A 20,362-nucleotide genomic window follows, 5' to 3' on the forward strand; every position below is an offset into this window, starting at 1 on the left:
TGTGTGTGTGTGTGTGTGTGTGTGTGTGTGTGTGTGTGTGTGTGTGTGTATCGAAAAACTACAAAACAAATTAAATTCACCTTTTAAATTTGTGTATGTTGTTGCATTGAATCTTAATTGACTTACAATTCATTTCTATATTAAATTACGTAAAGAAAAAAATATAAAAAAATTTTTACATGGTGGGCCAAACAGAAGTCACCAACAGGCCCAATGTGGCTTGCGGGCCACCAGTTGAATAGCACTGGATTAAAGTCATCTTAGAGGAAAACATAGAGCCGTTATGCTTGTTCAGGTGGTACTAACATAATCATCCTTTCGTTATAAAAATAATTTACTTTTCTAGGATTTTGATCGGGAACTCAATCGTCTCTGCTCCTTCCTGGAACTGTCTCCAAGCGCGGAGAAGAAGAAACACATAACAGAAAAAGTTCTGTTCAAAAACATGAAACACAATAAGATGGTGAACATGTCAACTAACGAAGCCTTTGACTTCAACATATCTCAGTTCATCCGCGAAGGTTAGATCCTTTCTTCTCTATGTTTTTGAAGTAAAGCAATACAGGGAATTGAAATTTTATGTTTTTTTTTTCTTTCTTTCTTTTTTGTAGGAAATGTTGGTGACTGGAAGAATCACTTCACTGTCCAACAGGACGAGGAGTTTAATGAAGACTACAAGAGGAAGATGAAAAACACAGATCTATATTTCCGAACAATCCTGTAGTCCTCTGCTTCTGTCAGATAACCCAAATATTTAAAAAATTAACAAACTAGTAATGTGTATCGCTCACCACCTATAGAGTTATAGCCATTTCTGTGTTGACTACTGTGGTTAGCTTTGCTAGCCATCTTGACCTGGATTCACATCAAAAACCACTTGTACAGTAGATGTACATCTAATGATTGCTTTCTGAAAGTTTCATCAAGATAAATCTAGTGGTTTATGAAATATTTGGCTAACAGACTTAACACTCACATTTAATGCTACAGTTTTGTGCACAGTTATTGCAAAATAAGTAACACTTGGATCATGTGTTGTGAATAACTCTCAGCTGCAACCACTCCAGATTTTTAGCACCGTAACTAAAACTGGCTGAATTATAATAAATTGTGTTTTCTAAGATCTGTTGACTGTGGCGGCCATCTTGGTTGGGGTTCACTCTACAAGTTAATCAGTGGTAGATGCGCATCCAGTCATGTCCCAGAAGTTTTGTTAAAATCAGTCATGTAGTTTAAGATATATTTTGTTAACAGACTGTGGTAGGGGCAAATAGCAAAAATAAATTAGATTTTATGCAACATTGTAGTGCTCAGAATATGTTGTGGGGAAAATTCAGCCTCAACTATGCTGAATTTTGTATTTTTCAAAGTCGGTTGGCTATGGCGGCCATCTTGAATTCTGCTAACTCTTAGTAAAACAGTTGGAGATGTAGGCTACATTTATTGATTACATTCTGCAAGTTTCATAGAAATAGGTCCAGTAGATCACAAGATGTTTAGCTAACACAGTCATCTGCCTTTGCCTTTCAGTGGCAGGCAATAATAATCACAGAATGAAGATTTTAGGTAAACTAGTTTTTATTTGAATCCAGACTTCAAAAGCAGCAGGAAATACATGACCAAATGATATCAGGAGCAAAAAACAGATGAAACTAACACTGAACTACTTCAACGTGTCTACAGAGACGGCACTGGGCACGCTGATTAGATTTCCTACGGCAAATGCTGCTTTGCGGGACAATCCTGAGGGTGCTGGAGGAGCCACGGAACTGACTGAACTGGAGAGTAAAATCCTACTGAACCATTGGAATGTAAACAACAACAAAAAATGACAGTAAAAAAACCTGAACAAGTCAAACACCACCAAAAGTAACCAGACAACTTGTCATGGAACAGCTCCAAACAGGAACAAAAGGCATCAGGAACTATATTTTACAACGTTCATCTAACATGAGGTTTTTAACGTTCCATGTTCACGTTCTTTCAAATAATGCCTGAAGAAGGAACCACTGGGCAGGAAGAGTTTCCACTTAATTAAAAGACTAAATATGGTCAGACATAAATATTTTTGGGGTTTTAATGCCTTTGTCATAAATTAAAAACAACAAAAACATGAAGCAGGAATCAAAATACGGTAAAAGAGCTGCAATATTGTCACAAACTGGAGCGCCAAAGGTTCTTGACCTAATTTATTTGGTCAAGATTCAAAATACAACTCGATCGTCAACAGGTCACCGTCTGGTGTGAAGTCATCAGGTTAGAGTTATCAGGAGTTTGAGCTTAAAATTAATAAATACGACATCTTAAGTTGTTCAAGTTGCTTTGTTTTACACAATAAAATGAACCCATGAAATTCACATCTGTGCATACAGAAAGAAATTTGTGAAAAAAAACAAAGTTACACACAGTTCTTAAAAGTATAAAAATGTTTTTAGTTGTTGCCGACAGATTCGAAGCTGCTTAAAATCAAAAACAACTAGTTTTAGACCAAAAATATAAATCATACATTTACTTCAGTTTATTCTTTTTGAATCCCTACTTTATGATCAGAATCTTACATCTGCCCTCTGACTCGACAGTTTATTGAGATCCATTTTTCTTCTGTGCGATTTTTGGCATCTGTACTATTTCAACAATTCATTTATCAAACCATTCAGTTATTCTTTTGTTAATTTTAACTTTTTTAGACTTCTCTCTCTTAGCTGATTTCTGCTCATTTCAGCTGTTTTCTACCTTTTTAGCTACTTTCTAGTTGTTTTCAGGTAATTTGAGCTTTTTTAACTAAATTTATACTTTTGTGATAATTTCAGCTTTCTAATATGTATTTCAACAAATATGCTCTTTCCATGTCTTTGTGCTAATTTCAGCTACCTTTTAGCCATTTTCTGCTAATTTCAGCTGCCTTAGCTTATTTTTAAAGCTGTTTTACTGCCAATGTGAGTTTTTTTTTTACTCTCTGCTCATCATCTGCTAATTGTCCCGTCACTGAGGCGGGAGGCTTAAAAATGATCTCCATCCATCCATCAGTGACAGGGGACATAAGAGACTGTTGGCATTGTTTCTAATACTGTCTGCTTTTGTTTTCAGCAAGTCACCTGTACAAGTTTAATTTATACTATAGTTTTGCTATTAACACTTTCAGCTTCTACAGCAGCTTTCAGGAAAAGTCTTTCAGCATTAAGCATTCACCCTGTCTTTTTGCAGGAAATCTAAATTCCCTATAATACCATTGCGTTATCGCAGTTCAGTCAATTTAAGGAATAAAAACAAAACAGAATCTGTTTTCTTAGCATCAACAGAAGCTGAGTTTGAACCAGGTTTCCCTTTTATTGTATCTGTAAACATGTTCAGAAAAACACTTTTATAGTTTTAGTGTTGGGTGTAACTTCACTTTTATTGTTTATAGCTAAATAAACATTTTCTGTGTATGTATAAATGATTCTCACGGAGTTGTTTACAACTTCTAACTTCGCAAATTCACAATTTCAAATTCTAATTTGAACCCACTACTCCAAATGGTCTTTCACAGTTGCAGCTACAACTGTTTTAAATACATCGTTTTATTCATGAACACTTAAAACTATAGTATTTACATCGTTACATCACATGTTTAAAATATAGCAGTAAAATACTTCAGTCTAGACTCTAGAGTACAGGTAAGTGCTCTGTTGTTAAGGTCTTAGTATTAGAGCTCTGGGGTTCATGCCAAGCCAGACTTGTATGTTGCAGCCCTGCAAAGTTGTGTAGCACTTAGTTAAATATCAAACAGATTTAATGCATGGTAACTATTCAGATTCAGATACTTCAAATCTGCACTCTATTTACGGATAGTTATTGATCCCAAAATCTTTGTCTGCAGCAAGTTCCCTTGATAAAAAAATGCAATAACATCACAGGTAAAGCTCAATGTGGCATCTGACAAATTTGACCAGCTGCTAATTTTATCCTCAGTCGCCTTTTCGTAAGCATGCGTCTGCAAATGAGCCGTCTCTGGCTGTTGTTCGCTGTGTGCATCTTTATGTTACCAGCTTTAACATACAAGGCAAACCCAGTACAGCTGCAAGAAGATAAGATGTATTGTACTCTGCTGCTGAGTCAGCATGACAATAAATGCAAAGACACTAGAGAGAGAACAGCAAAGTAACCAGCGGTATTACATATGGCACATCTTTATATCACAAAAGCAAACAGAATAAACTCCAAGAAATTCACAACCAATGATAAGCTGACAAGTGCATCCAGACAAAACAAGAATGGGACCTAAAGGACAGGTAATCACATTACTGGGAGCTGAGCATCTTTTCCATCTCATATGTTGTGGGAGGATAAAATGTCTGACTATTGCAAGTTTTGAGCACAGATCTGCTAAAAAGCCTCTCTAATGAAACATGTAGTTCTGGTCCCTGAAAACTCAACACCAGACCAAAAAGATTGTGTGCACAAGATGAGTGAAAACAATTTGTGTGTGCTGCTTGTCTGTGCTATTTCCCAGTTTTGCTTAATGAGTAAACTATTAAGAAAACCTGTTCCACACCCCACTTGGTAAATCCTTTATCAATATAAAAGGCAACTAGACAATAATGTTTAGGTCTCATTATCTAGATCATCAATGTATATTTCCTCTTTCAAAAAGACTAATTTTGAAACAGGTTTTCTCCATTTTTTTTGAAAGTCCTGATCTGACACAGAAGTCATTAAATGAGTGAGCTTGAAATGCAGTCGTTGGTCTTACTGTTCAGGGTTCGGTTCAGAGGTCTATAATTTCACTGCTCACACTGGCAGAATCGTCATGTCGACTGACTTCCAGGTAACTGCGTGATCCTGCTGGCCTCCCTGGTCTTCCTCGTACCCGATCCGAGTCTGGGGTGATAAAGGGCCGTGTGTCATCCACTTCCTCGTCCCCCAGATTCCCTGTTGATGTTCTAGAGGGATGAAGTGACACCGGGCAGGACACTGATGAGGGTACGCAGGCTACGCCGTTCCCAGCCCATCTGTGACCCTGGTGAGATGGCGTGGGGGGAGCGGTCACCTGCCTGCTAGGCACACTGCTGAGAATGCTGCCCCCCAGTGGCATGGAGGACTCTGTTGGGGCGTCACTGCTTTCGGAGAGCAACTGAGGGTCGCTGTTTCTGCGGATCCAGGCCCCCTGGCTGTTCCCTGAGCCAGGGGAAGGAGACTGGGAAGTCTGGTTCAAAGGATGGAAAAGACTCCCCCCTTCGAGCAAGTGTTCTCTGTGCAGCGCCTCGTCAATGCTGCGAGTCAGGTTGATGGGGGAGGGAGGCCGCAGGTCGAACTCGTAGAATGACAGGGAAGTGTCCCGATCCTGATCCAGACTGCCACTCACTGAGCGCTGCGGGGGCTGACCCGGAGTCTGCAGCCTCAGCGTCGGCCCAGAGGATTCATCGGTTGTGTCTCGTTCTGCAGAGTGGCCACTGTTGTTCTGTCCGTGCTTGTTGTCTTTGACGCAGCGTGCCTGTGCAGCATTCTGAGCGTGGTCCTGGTTCCTAATGAGACTCTTGCTGATATCAGCTCCAGGACGCTCCTGGCCAGCCCAGTTGTTAGGCATCTCCACCGCGCCTCCTCCCACACCATTACTGTCAGACTTTCTGTAGGGCTTCCCCCGCAGGCTTTGGACTATCTTGGACCAGCATGTATGTCTTTGTGGGGAGCCTACAGACTGTCCAGGGGATGGTAGTTCACCTGTTGCTCTGCCAGCTTGCCCTACTTCCTCCCTTCTCCTGCACCCCACAGGTCTCCAGAACAACCAAGAAGCCAGAATTAGGAGAAAGAACCCCCAGACCAGTTCCAGGAGCCGAGCCCAGAAGTGCACAAGCCACCAGCCCCAGTTGAAGCGGGTCCTATCTCCTAACAATCCATAAAGCCACATAGAAGCATGGACATGTAAGCCACAGCACAAAGCTCCGAGAACTGCACACATCACCAACACTCTCCCCAGAATCACTCCTGTTCTCTGGCTTCCTGTCCAAACCTTCCTCCCGGCTTCTTCGGGGACTCCATGGTGGGGAAGAGGAGGGCAGCGTATACGTGGAAACACGTAGCACAGGTAGCCCAAACAAAGTGCCAGGCCCCAACACAGGGACAGGACCTGTAGCGTGATCGGCACCACCGGAGACAGAGCTGGAGACAACAGATCCACAGCCAACAGCAGGGTGCACTGTAACACTGTCAGCACAGCCACCAGCGGAAGATGCTCTAAAGTAGACGGTAACAAACTCACTCCTGCCACCTTAAGTGCAAGCAGTGCCATAGCTGCCTGCGCCCACACCAACAGGTGCAGAGGCAGGTTGTAGAGGGCTGTAACGGCAGGGCGAGGGAGGACGTTCCGCGTGCCATAGGGGTCGATGAAAAAGAGAACTGCCCTGAGGCCTCCAACGAGAAGCAGAAGACCGTTGGCAAGTGCCAGGGCGCCGCGATGAGGACAGTTTGTGGCAGGAGACAGCATGAGGTTGAGGGCAGCTCCAACAAACAGAAGAAGAAAGAGGCTCGCTGTGCCGTAGACGTGAAGTTCCCAGGCCAAAGCCAACGTCCGGCTCAGATCTCCCCAGTAAATAAGTGTGCCGTTTACTGAAGAACTCACGCTGGGGGAAGGAGATGGGATCAAAGTGGAATAGGGAGCTTGGTAAGGATGTCCAAGGAGAACAGCGTGGTTCCTCTCAGCCTGATACGTGGGGCTGAATCTTGATCGGATGACAGGAACAACACCAGTTGGGAGGACAGAAAAGGCTCCTGGAAAGAGCACACAGTTTTGGTTTATAAATGCTTGAATTCATGAGAAACAAAACATTAAATTGATCTTTCTATCTATCTAGAAGACAACAAAGCTGTAAGAGAACATGTGGTACTACAAAGAGCCACTAGAGGGCAGTGGTTGACTGTTAAAGTTTTGAAGTACAGGTGTCTAATCTTTTAAGTTGTTTACTAGCAACTCAATCAGCTCTGCATGTTTTCCACACCAGACAAATAACTAACACTTTTATGATGTCTTATTACAGTAAAGGTTTATTTTTTCTTTTCTGAAAGAATCAGGATAGAGTATTAGTATCTGTAGAAATAAAGTAATTTAGATGCACATGTGGAAATAACAAACATAAATAACAGTAACAAATAATCAGATACTTTATTATATGCCAAAAAATACACAAAATTGAATGTGCGAATGCCTAAAACAACAAAACTCAATTATCTTGACTTATTGCTGATCATCCTTGTTATATTAAGAAGCACATCTGACCCACAATGATTCACATGAACTATCTGTGTGGTCTAATTGGATTAAATAATTAATCAGAACATCTCTGTTATGCAACACAGATTACAGCATCACAATACATCCATGTACTGTGTGTAAAATGCTCTGCAGGCAGTTTTAGAATTATATGGTACAAAACTTCATGTTTAAAGCCCAACACCTTATCTTGATGAAAAACAAAAGGAAACACGTAGTGTTGTGATCAAATTAAACACCGAAAGCTTTGTAACATCATAAACTATGGAGACATAACACAAAAAACTTAAGAACACACTATTGAATTTAACCTTTTAAATTTTATTTGTAGGAATAAACAGAAACATCTATCTTGTTATGGGCATGCAAATAATTAGTTAATTTGAGGGTTTGGTGTATGATGCAAAAATGATGGATTTCCAGAACTATTATAGTGTTATAAAATTTTAACCTAAAATAATGGAATGACTTTATTTAACATTCAAAGCTTAAGTCATTTAGTGTAACTATTTCCTAAACAGAAGACACCCATAAGGCTGATTGATGGCTCACTCAAACACATGCTTCAACCCCCCACCACACCCCACCACAAAACCAGACACAGACACACAATACTTCTCAGCCTCACAATGTAAGTGAGCACTGCAAATCACAAACACACTTCTTTATTTACATAAAGGTATGTTTTACTTCCTCCCTTCAGACCTTTTTACCCCCAACAGGAACAGGATCCAGACACATTCCAGATGTGCTGATCACGTTACACAGCTGGCACACTTAGGCGCACCCCAAACCCTCTGTTTTTTTTTTTTCTTTAAAGACCCACACAGCCTTCATATGTTGGAACGAATCAAAAATCTAATATCCTGTTAATAAACTTTTTAATGAAAGAGGATGTAGACATGAACTATACCACTTTGAGTTTAAAGCATGATAATAAGTTTGGGTTAATGGCCTAAGCAGGACAGCAACAGTTTTGTGTGCATCATCTGTTCATGGGAAAACAGATACAATCAACCAGACAAGACTAGGTTTATTATTTGAGTTACCTCATTTTTGTCCAATTACATTTGGAATGTCTCAAAAGCTCTAGTTTCATATAAAATTCAGATTATATTCTGGATGTTCTCAGACGACTCAACTTAAAAAAACAAGGAGGAAGAATGAACAGTTTCTGTCAGATCCCGAGTTATAAAAAAGAAAACTAGCAGCTCAGCCTGTTTCTTTGACACATTTAATGCTACTGCTTGTTGTGCTGCTCATTTCCAACATATTGTTTTTCCCACGGAGAAATACATTTCACAAGCAATTAGTTTTTAAAATGCAAAAAATTCTTGGCAGACAGGCCCGAGAGGCACAAAGTGGGCCTGACCCACGCTCTCCTTTTTTTATTCTGAGCACAGCTGCGGCTACTTTATTCAGAAGCATCAGCATATGAAGCAAATTTTGGGTTTTATTCCAGTTTTAGAGACCAGTAAATTAGTTTGAACCAATCAATCAGATCTTTTAAAGAACTAAAGTGTAAAAAATGTCCTTCCAACCAAAATGTAGTTGTGTTAACAGTGAGGCATCTTTTTAAAAGTGATATAAAGTAGCATTTGACTGTTTAAAAGTCATTGTAAAGTTAATATCCGGGTGTCAAATTTAACAGTCTATGTGCCAAATGGGTCGAGTTTTCCTTCTCTGTTTACTTATCCCCATCTCCCATTTCCTTCACCTCATTCTGTCTGCATCTGGTTTTCATTGCTATCCCAACTTTCAGATATTTTTATGCCTCTACCTTTCTTCTGGCACACGTTTTCCCACCCTGTCTGTTCTTCATATTTATTCCCAACAGTATTTTTTTTCCAAACTTTACTTTTTCTCTCTTCCTTACCTTCTATCCCACCCACCTCCTCTTTGACCTATCCTCTCACCTCCTCCTTCTACTTTTGTCACTCTTTGCAACCCCATTTTCCATGGAAAAGTAACTCTGCTTTTTCCCTCCTTTGAAGCCTTTTTTAAAAATTCCTCCAGTAAAAAGACCCAGCTGTATAAATACGTCTGCTCCAAATGATCAGAAGAGAGTGAAGACTTTAAAATTGGTCTGAACCAAAGAGCTGTTCTTGTTTCTTACCTCTCCTTGAGAACTGTACAGTTGTTTGTCTTCCTGTTGGTGTGGTTCTGCTGCTTTGACTTGTTGTGGTCCAATCTGCCTTCTGCGTTGGGCCGAGCTCAGCGGCTGCAGATGTGTGGGCCACTTGTGCTGTCGAAGTGTTCGGATGCAAACTAGTCCGGCCCAGAACGGGTTGCTCTGCCATCTGTGACTGTTTCTCAGTAGAGATGAATGATGTTGCAGAGGTGGAAGGACTGGTCCCTCCTAATTTGTCTAAACGTGTGAGAAAGATTCCATATTAGTGACATAATATGACATTTTTTACATAATTTTTTTTTGCCTAAACTTCTTACTGTCATACAGCGTTCACTCTAATATTTCTAACCTGTTAACTCTAGTGTCTTCAGAGGTGGCTGAGTTATCACAGAGGGCAGTGTGGTATCTTTCTCGGGGTGTTGTGCTGAAGACGTGCTGGTTGTAGCCAGCACAGCCTGATCTTCAAGTGGTTGGTTTCCATCACTAACTTTGGATATCATGGTCTGCGCTTCTGGTCGATACTGTGGCATTTCATCACTAACTGTTGGCAGACGATGAGGTGATGCCTGCTTGACAAACGCTACTGTTGGAGTCCTGCCTGATCCCAACCCTTGTGAATCATCATCTTCTTCTTTAACCGGTCCTTCCTCTGCAGTCTCCCCATTATCTGCAGGTTCAGCACCAGCAGCAAAAGGTAAAGTGGGCAAAGGTGGTGTCAAGCCTTTCTTGGCAGCTTCCACCTTTGATAAATCCCTGCCAAATGCTAAACTAGCTGTGTCAGTCCTGGGTCTGGAGGCAGTTGGCTGGACTGTAGTACGCCCTCTATTAGGACTTTGTGTTGATATAGTCAAAGTAAGAGAAGAACTGAACTGTGATGGTGGATGATTGGTCCTTTCCTCCTGTTCCACCATGTTCATAGTTGTTAATTTGTCCTGGGCTGTTACTCTGACGGGAACATCACTGCGTCCTCTGGATGGCAAAGAGGGCCAGAATCGGACAGTATGCTTGGTGGGTGCAGGTGAATTGTTCGGCAGGTCCAGAGCAGGGAAGGAGGAAGAAGAGCCAATGATGGTCTGGGCATTAGAAAGAGGGAGGAAGGAGAGGAGCAAAGTTGGGATCAGGAAAGACATGGGAGCCATGTTCCACCGAGCAGTGATGTCAGTCTGTTCGTCACAACATCCTTCCACTGTTGAGAACAACAAACATAGTTACACACTGCATTTTTGATTTGTTGATTAGAATATATTTTCAAATACAGAAGTTACATTTTTTAATTAAAAGAGGGTGTGTTGATGAACTGCTGCCTTGAAAGGCAGGCAATACAGCAAGTGCTTGTGTTTTTTAAATTATTATTATTATTTATCAAAATATCACATAAACCACTGATAATAACAGCTAAATTAAGGTTTGCCAGTAGCTGAGTCACCCCTAATGCATACTCCAAGTGCTAACTGACTGTGCAAAAATATGTATTTGTTTATAACCTCAGTGTCCAAGGGGATATATATTCCTTCAAATGAATGCTAGATTCATTTTTCATGCAAAGTGGCTCAGACCCCATTTTTCAGAAACCAATAACTAAAGTACATATGTTACGGTTTGCTAATTCTGTGCTAATTTGCTAATTTATCTTAATTTATATCAGTATTCTTGTCATTTTCAATACGAACCCAAAACCAGCTAAAACCGAGCTCATGAAGCAGTCATTAAATATTTCTGCTTATCTATAATTTAAGGGGTGCACATTTCAAACATGCATCAACTCCAAGTAAGCTACTGCAGCGTGATCCAAACTCACAAATATATGGTTTCAGAGCACGTGTTACATATACTGCCACACATGAACGCACACAAAGACAAGACCTCAGTTGTTGAGTTAGAAAAATAGGTTGCACAATAAAAAATAACCAGGCCAAATAAAAACAGGAGTCACAGATGGTTTTAATCAGTGACAGATGGGTACGTTAACTTTTTTTTTCTTGTATTTATGCCAGAAAAAAAAATCTCTTTAGACCTCAAATGGTCTTTATCATTCTGGTTTTAAGTAGCAAGACTTTTAGGGAGATTATATTTTTTGCCACTGACCGTGTGTGTCTGTCTGTTAGTAAAATATCTCCTGAAGCATTGCATACAGTTTAATGAAGCTCATCAAAAAGCAATCACTGGATGTGGAGCCACATTCAAGATGCCGCAGCAAAGGCACTTCAACAAACACAAAAATGGCTATAACTCAGACATTTTTATAGTTTTTGATTTAAAGTCTGGTGTGGTAATACACTTCTTGTGCAAACTGATAACACAAGATCCTTTTTTTAAATCTTTTGGCATTAACCAAACTAGAGATGAACACAACTAAGTGACCCTAAAAACACATAAATGTTTATAACTCAGCCAGTTTAAGATATGGAGGTCAAAAGCTGAAAGCCATTCACAATGCATACTTCGTTGTCTACAGATTGTGCAACATCTTCGCTTAAGCCTTTGACATTAATGTGAAACTTAACTTTATTTATCGTTATATAGCACAGTTAAAACAAATGAGGTTGACCAAAGTGTTTTACAGTCAAATCTGACACCAATTCAATAACATACTAACTACAAGAGACAACCATGTTTGTCTGTTGGCAAAACATCTATTGAAACAATAGAAAGAATTAGGCAAAGTTCTCAAAAAGTAATCATTGGATTTACTTTTTATAACTGATCATCCTCATTGTATGTTCAGAGTGCTAATACAATATTGCATAAGATACTGCATGACGCAATTTATATGTGTTGTTTATTGCAAAGTGGTAAAGTAATTAATTAATTGTTTCTGACGGTCATTGAAGGTGTATACATCTATATGTAAGTATGGATGTGGATATTTAATTATATATGTGTACATATATCTATATAAGTATGGGTATAAGTTTGTATATATTTCAGCAAAGTTATAATTATTATTATGATGTATTATGATATTATTATGATTATTATGCATGTTATTTGTTGCTGTGTTTTTGTTTTCTCCATTTTTACAGGCATGCAGATAGATGTCGGGTGTGTTGTCTTGTGTTTTCTTGGTTTATATTTCACGTCTTCTCTAATCTCTCTTTCATTCTTCCTCAATACATTTTTCCTTTTGCTTTTTCTTCTTCTCTTTTATAAAAAAGTCACTGATGATGAAGAAACTAATATTCAGTTCTGTTTTCTACTGAAGTGGCTTAAAAAATAAAATAATTAATTAATTGTTGACTGTTTTTTTAATGATTAATTGCACATAGGATTTTGAAAAAACCCTAGTTTTGAGGTGCATCTAACCCGCCACCCCTCCAGGTCGCACTCCCAAAGATCATAGTCCATTCCACCCCATTAAGCCCTTTTTGTAGTTTGATAGCAGAGAAACAATAATCTAGCGGCACAAAAACATTTTATTTACATATTGATAAAGATGTCAACGATGGAAGACTTGTCTATCCGGCCTTACATGTTGGAGCCAGAGTCTGACCCAGAGCCAGATGAGAATGAAGACGACAAAACTGCAGAACCGCAGATTTACAAAATTGGTAAGCAGGAAGTCTATGACCTTGTTTGGCATTTCTGCAGCAAATAATGCAACAAAATTGTTCAGAAAATGTAATAAGGAAAAGAGGAAACAAATCGGACTAAATATGACCCAAACAAAAAATAAAGTTATCCGCAAAATGTATTTAAGAGCTAAAAAAATGGATTTTGCATGATATGTCCCCCTTTAAAGGTGGTAAATGATATGCATTGCTTTTAAGGATTGCTAGAATTTTATTTTTCTAATGTTTTTAAGCTACGATTCTCAGGATCTGTAAAACCAGTTGTGGTGTATTTTAGAAATCAAGGTGAAATTTAGAAATCCCTGGTTCCTACATGAGACCAACAGATCAACAAAAAACCTTAGTGAGAATTGCAAAATTCAACAACATGCCTAAACAAACAGCTGAAACTAACTTCACTTAACACGGCATTTTGTCAAAAATACAAAAATGCTCCCTTGTATTCACGCCAGTTTCTTCTATGACTCAAAGACAGAGATAACCTCTGAAAACTGGGTCAGGATGATGTAAAAACTTCACCTGAAACTTAAGAAGGTAAAGGGCAGGAAACAGAAAACGGAGCCATTGGGAAAATTCATTCTGCTGCGTGTGACTCACCCCAAGTCCATTCACGTTTATGATGATTAGGCCTCAGTGAAGTTACGGTCACAAAACGCTCCTACACCAGGGTTTGTATGTGTGTTTAGTGCTCCTGGACATGCTTCAGGAGTGAGCAGTCTGTGTGAATACTATATATGGAAAATGTGTTGGAGTGAACAAGTAGGCCCACACACACCGTAACACAGGAAGTACTGTTTGAAAGTTCAGATGAATGCTCAGGAAATTTGAATATTCAGTTTGCTAAGTGTTTTTGCAGACATGAACATTTAAATGGGGGGAAAGCTCATCAGTGTGCACAGTAGTATAACTGCCAGTATATCTCACTTTCCACCCACTCACAGTAGCCTCAGTGTTTATTTACTTTCCTCTCTCAGCTATCTCCTCTGCTTTGTCCAACAAATTCCTCTTCCCCAGCCTTCCTGCATTTTCTTTTATCCCCCACTTTGAGTTGGATTATTTATCATAACCCCAGAGCTGTGTGAGGATTGAGAAAAGTAAAATAAAAGCAGAGTTAATGCTAGAATTAGGAGATAAGAACGTATTTATTAGAGAGGACTGATACGAAGGGAAACCAAATTAGATAAGAGAAAAGCACAGACGGTGGAGGAGGCATGATGTGATGAAGCTGACAGAGGAGGGCAGGAAGATGAGCGGAGGTGATCGGTGACAAAATTTAAGATAGAGAGAAGTAGTGAGGGCTGCAAATTTAGAACATAGGCTCGGGGTGGAAGCAGATGTTTAATGCAAACTGACAGAAGACAGTGGACGGGGCACAAGGGGGGTGGGGGAGTCACGAGCAAATAACGTTTCTGGATAAACAGGTTTGCATATGGGCGGCAACTAATCCAGGAAGGTACGCAAAGAAATAAAACCAGCTTCACTGTTTAGTTAGCAGGTATCTGGCAATCAGACATAAACAAACTTGTTATCGTCTGCAGCCGAAGGCAAAAGTTGTAGATGTTTTTCCCACGTCTCTTTATTTGTCAGACTGTTAGCTGAACATCTCATAAGAACGTGGATGGAGATTAATGAAACCCTCAGAATGTAATCACAGGATGCTCCTTGACGATTAACTTTTGGAGTCAATTTAATTCAACATGGCTGCCACAGCTAACCAACACAAAAATGGCTTTAGCTTAGCAAGATTTATATATGAGTTAATGTTTATTGTAGTAGTAGCAGAGAGTCAATAAAACACAATGAACTGGAAAGCATTCCACAATTAATCCTGAGATGATGCATAATGTCATTAACAAAGTGGCTATATTTCCATCTCTCCTTGTTATTAATGCCATGAAAGGCAGCAGGTGACATGCATTCCATCAAGGAAAACTAGGCCTTTAATTAGTGAAATCCATCCATCCATTTTCTTTACACGCTTCTTCTCTTCTGGGTCACAGGGGTCACTGGTGCCCATTTCCACCATTCACTGTGTGAGGGGCAGTCCACCCTGGACAGGGTCCATCACAGGGCCACAGACAAAAAACCTTCACTCACACCTAGGGACAATTTAGTCAACCTAACAGTCATGTTTTTGGTCTGTGGGAGGAAACCGGAGTACCTGGAGAAAACCCATGCATGCACAGAGAGAACATGAGAACTCTATCCAGAAAGGCATTCCCTAACTAGTTAAATCAAATAAGCATACCACTACCTTGATCCAACCAACTGTAATGAAAGCCTGTGTGCAAGGATATTTAGTGTAGATTAATTTGTTTTTGACAACGTTTGACTTAATACGATTTAGTAATTCCTTTTATGCATGACGGTGAAAAGCTAAAACACAGCAATGCTTCACCGAAATGTTCCTGTAGACTTGTTTAACACAAGTCCACCGAACCAAGAAAAACTGAGTCAGTTTGGGTGAACCAAACAGTTCAAATGAGCCAGGAAAAAAAAGGTCTGGTACAATTTTTAATGAAATACTCCACATATAAAAACATGTCCATTTTTCAGACTGCTAGCTATTTATAAGTCAATGTGATGTTTACTTGAATTAAACTCTCTCTATTCCCTCAACTCGGTGCATCTGTGCAGGAATCCTTATAACTGTGACTAAAACACACACACACACAGACACACACACACACACAAAGAGAAATGACTTTTCTCTGTGACTCTCCATGAGGGAACGCAGATGGGTTCTCGGTCAGAGTATTTTTATCGCTGTCAGCCCCTGGGGGTCGGGGGACACTTCACTCTGCGTTTCACTTGCATGTACAATGGTGAGCATGTTGTATATATATGGCGAATTTCTCTTGCACAACATGTGCTTTGTTCAAAGCAGGAAATACCCATGGATAATATCCAATAGTACAGCCTCAAGCAACAATCTGCAGATTACTATAAACTCCTTGCCCACGGTGTGGACTTGCTGGTTACACAACCACATGACTAAGGACTATAGCAGCTGCTACTAATCAGTTAATCATTGCAGCACTGATGTCATGTCTACACTGTGTATTAATGTGACAAAATTTCCACAAGAAACCTTCGGGTTCGGGGTGGGAGTGGGGGGAGAGGCATGAAGTCCAGTTTGTGAGGGAATCTATCCTTGTTTTAAAAGAAGTCCACTCTCTTTCTAGCGTATTCAGACAGTCTGAAAGAACAGATTTTCCAATGATTTGAGAGAATATTTCTGTTTGTGCACAGAGGATTACTTGTCTTTTGGACAAAGACTGATCTAACAGATGCATGTCTCCACAGGCTTGGTTTGAAACTTTAATACTTCTGTAAAGACCAAAATACTTCCCTTACACAGAGTATGTTAAAACTTGAATTAGAGCAGAAAATACTAGGGCTGTGTATTGGCAATAATTTGGCGATACGATACATATCATAACAGAGGGGTCACAATACGATATATCCTGATACATTGCAATACTATAAGCAAGGCGATATATTGCGATGCTTTTTGTCCAAAAATTCTATTAAATAAAAACCTCTTACAGGAGAAAAAATGAAAAACCAAAATTCATTGTCTCAGAAAATTCTAATATTACATAGACATACTTTTGATACATTTAGCTGTGTTCTGCTTTGTATGTATTTTATTTTATTTGTTTCATATTTCTTATTTCATCCATGTTTTCAATTGTTAGACTAAATTTGACAGTAAATAGTTTGAAAATATATATTTTTGCAGCTTTTAGTTTTTAATATTAATTTACAATATGGTCACTCAACATAGCCTCTACCCCAAGAGGTAGAGGAGCCAAATGGCTGGCTCACTGCTGACAACTAGTGGTCAGAGGCTGAACTACAACATAAAATGAACGGCTGGCAGGAAAGTTGACATTTTAAACCTTAATAAAAAATCGATACAGGGCTTTAGAATATCGATACAGTATCGGGAAATGAAATATCGCGATATTTCAGTGTATCGATATTTTCTTACACCCCTAGAAAATACTGAAATGCAGTCTTGTTTGCATAAGAACTGTTCCTGATTTAAATCACATTTTACCCCATTTTAGACTATAATTCACCAAGGCAAATGTCTGATTTTGTGAAGGATGAATGCTTTATTGATCAAAAATATTTGAAGAAATCCTTCTGATGGTTTTTGAGATATATATTTAATGAACAAAACTGGAGAATAGGCAGATGGTAAGAGGGTGTCAAGAACCCAAGAACTGATGGATCACAGTGCCAAACACATGAGCTGACTTTTGGTATTCAGTGTGAAAGTGGCCGAGCTGTAAGCTGAAGCTAAAACTTACAACCAGAAACGTTCAAATGATCTGATAGATCAGTTATAGTCAAGAAAATAAAGAGAAGGATTTAACAAAGGGTGGTAATAAAATTGTAAAAATGAACTGAAATGAAAAGATTAATTTTTAGATGGAAAATATTTAGCAGAAAGTTGAGTGTCACTGCAGTACGATAAAGTATTACAGCTCAGACATCAGCTGGCCGTGCAGACTTAGAACTTGTTTGTACGACAGCTTGGAAGGGGAGAGGTGGGAGGGTCGGGAAATGAATGTATGTGAATATTGTAAGTATGTGAGAGACACAGTGAGAGAGGGCGGACAGAAGAAGGAGTATGTGGTTACCCTGGTATGTGGGTAATGGGGGTCATTTTAACCGTTACAAAATTCCACACCTTCAAATAACACGTGGGTTGCAAAATATTATCATCCTCCCGCTCCAAATCCTGTTAATAAAAATAAGTTATTACTAATCTATTAACACATCTATTGGGAAAACCTGCAGAGTAGATTCTCCAGAATATTTTCCATGTGAGGTCATTCAACATTTAAAACCAGTCTCAGACTAAACTTATCCATTTAGCTCCAGACTAAAAAACTTTTCTCTGTGTTGACATGGTGGTGTAGCAGCAGGGATCAGGGAGAGTCAAAAACACCAGCAGCAGACCACACATCGAGGTCACGCTGCACGGGGAGGCTCCAGAAACAAAACACTGACGCTTTTTATCTGTTAACGGTAACTGGAAAAAAGACAAAACAAGACAGCAGAGGAGAGTAAACTCAGACTGATAACACTGACATGTGATGGGAAACAATAAGAAGAAGGTTCAGCTGAATTTGACATAGTTTCCTGACAGTTAGGTCCCTTTTATTACCAGAAACACACCTTGAAACACAAGTGAGTGAGTGTGCTGACTAATTGAAACACCCTGTCAAGCCACAAAACACTTTCAAGACAATAAATCACAGGCATCAAAAGTCATAAACGGGACATACTACAAAGATGTAACCACAACTCTCTCACATTGTTACAGCTGGATGCAGTAAAACTATGTCGGGGTTTGCAACCAAGAGAAATGAAAGTGCTACAAACTTCAAAGTGTCCTCCCATAAAAGTGAAGGCCTAAAGACTGTTTAGTGTAATTGTGCAGCAGGTTTGTGCATCGCTGATGAACTGATGTCTCAATTTAGGTTTTATTTTCAACCGTCTGTTCAGCCACAAGACTTTACATCAAAACACAAGTGAGTTTTGAACAAATAAAACTGTAGGAACAGACCAGCAATGGGATGCTAAGTGCTGAGCGATGACTCATCTTCTGTTTTGTGAGATCCTTTGTCTTAACTTTACTTCCATCAAAACGTTGGAAAACCTTACTTGAGTTACTTAAGTGGGCAAGGCCCATTACTCATATTAGCTGTAGGGTGTGCTGGTTTCTTTTGAAACTAAAGTCATCTAACAAGGTTTTCACCAAGCACCCTGTGGGAAGCAGACCTGAGGCAGATTGATGGGGTTTTCCTTCTTTCCATCCTTCTCCTTCTGCTGTATATGTTCAAATCCTAATAAAAATGTGAATCAAGAGCATCAAAACACCTTTTAAACTCAGGCTTTAGTGCAAAGACAAAGCACGATTACATAGTTCACTTGCTTAAAGTTACTTAGACTAGATAAATAAATAAAAAAATGTTATCCTGAATGATTTCAAATAGTGAGATTTGAAAAAGCAAACAATTTAATTCTGAACTCAGGCGTGCGCTCAGTGTAAACAAAGCACTTGGCTGCATCCACCGAAAACCACTTGACAGTTTGAGTCAAGAGACTGACCTGCGTTAGGCTGGTTAGTTGGTTACACTTACACAGTGGTTTATATTTCCCCCCAAAATGGATGAAATACAGCCCATTTGCAAGTCTATTTCACGTTGGGTTGCTTAAGATTCATGACTTGCTCAAACAATCTGAGCACAAATATGGCACAATACATGAATACTGACAGATTTCTCAATCCCAAACAGCTCTTTCATGGACCCCATTACTGATCCTTTGTCTATCCTTAATGCAGTTTCCGTAAACAAACACACATAGTTAGCCATTTGCTCATTAATGTTTAATTCAAGGACACATTAACCACGTGTCTCAACCACTGACTCAAATATGTTTGGAGCATTTTTTAGGTCCTGTTTTATATTTAAAAAATCATGTCTAAGCATCAATTTTGTTTTCTAAATAAAAACATTACAAACTAATTAATAACTCAAGCAATTTATTTTATCAGTATGCAATAGAAATGTATATTAAATTTAAGATTAATCATGATTAATTCACAGCCACTTTGGGATTAATCAGATTAAAAATAATCATTTGACAGCCCTAATTTTTTTTTCTAACAATGCAAATAATATGAATCTTTTAAACATACAGTAGAAAAATGGGCTCGTGAGCAATAAAAACAAAGACTTTCGGCTAAAATAAGCTTTGCTGCTGTGGACAGGCAGTTTTGTGGTAAATTCATAAGAGTGTTATTTAAGTCCACTACTTTATTCTATGATAAGAAGTTGAGTTTGTAAAGAGAAGCTAATATAATCCACCCAAACTGAAGCTCGTCACACGCCCTTTATTCTCCTCCGCTTCTGTACAGGAACCAGTCTTAAATGCTCGACAAACCTGAGTGTATTTGTCATGTGTGTGTGGATACAGCCTGGAGTGTGTGGCTGTAACCTGAACCGACGGTGCGACACCGCAGCACAGGTAAAGACACTGCGCATTGAATCGCCGCATAGCAGCTGCCAGGCAACCGTTCAGCCCCGAGGAAAACATACCTGCTGGTCACTTCGGCTCCTGCCCGATGGCGTCCTCTGCGGCAGGACAGAGAGACTAGGAGGACATGCCGAGACAATAAAAGAAAAGGTCCGGGCTCGACGCTTTGGTTCTACCCGCAGTGTACAACCACCGGCGGTGAAGGTGAAAGCGTTTCCTCAGCAGCAGCCTTGTACCTCTGCCAGTTCTCCAGCCACGAGCCAGTGAAGTGATTTACGCCCCCTCCGCTCTGACCTCTCTCTCTCTCTCTCTCTCTCTCTCTCTCTCTCTCTCTCTCTCTCTCTCTCTCTCTCT

At 39.6% G+C, this 20,362-nt stretch overlaps 2 protein-coding genes across 3 annotated transcripts in view; one reads left to right on the top strand and one right to left on the bottom strand.

The window, feature by feature from the left end:
• The window catches only part of LOC106522900 (cytosolic sulfotransferase 2), a gene marked incomplete in the record, with an annotated part of 21,375 nt that extends 19,546 nt beyond the window's left edge, over positions 1-1,829 (top strand). For both annotated transcript variants that reach the window (XM_014016142.1, XM_014016149.1), the window contains 1 exon segment: positions 612-1,829. In XM_014016142.1, coding sequence (XP_013871596.1) covers positions 612-724 — 113 coding nt within the window.
• A 2,324-nt stretch (positions 1,830-4,153) lies between these two features.
• Positions 4,154-20,339, bottom strand: LOC106522922 (proline-rich transmembrane protein 3). Its single transcript, XM_014016167.1, has 4 exons — positions 20,071-20,339; positions 9,727-10,563; positions 9,363-9,614; positions 4,154-6,747 (listed from the first exon to the last, which is right to left on the bottom strand). The coding sequence occupies exons 2-4, from the start codon at positions 10,514-10,516 to the stop codon at positions 4,748-4,750; spliced, it is 3,042 nt and encodes a 1,013-aa protein (XP_013871621.1). The 5' UTR covers positions 10,517-10,563; positions 20,071-20,339; the 3' UTR covers positions 4,154-4,747.
• Between the last annotated feature and the right edge of the window lie 23 nt (positions 20,340-20,362).

The sequence above is a fragment of the Austrofundulus limnaeus genome, unplaced genomic scaffold (assembly GCF_001266775.1).
Source record: "Austrofundulus limnaeus strain Quisiro unplaced genomic scaffold, Austrofundulus_limnaeus-1.0 Scaffold3, whole genome shotgun sequence".
Classification (NCBI taxonomy): Eukaryota; Metazoa; Chordata; class Actinopteri; order Cyprinodontiformes; family Rivulidae; genus Austrofundulus; species Austrofundulus limnaeus.

Excerpts from the sequence above, each read along its gene's own strand:
- LOC106522922 (XM_014016167.1), bottom strand. The coding sequence starts at position 10,516 with ATGGCTCCCATGTCTTTCCTGATCCCAACTTTGCTCCTCTCCTTCCTC. Across the intron at positions 9,615-9,726 it reads GAAGACACTAGAGTTAACAG|ACAAATTAGGAGGGACCAGT; the intron begins GTTAGAAATATT and ends TCACACGTTTAG. Across the intron at positions 6,748-9,362 it reads TGTACAGTTCTCAAGGAGAG|GAGCCTTTTCTGTCCTCCCA; the intron begins GTAAGAAACAAG and ends TGCTCTTTCCAG.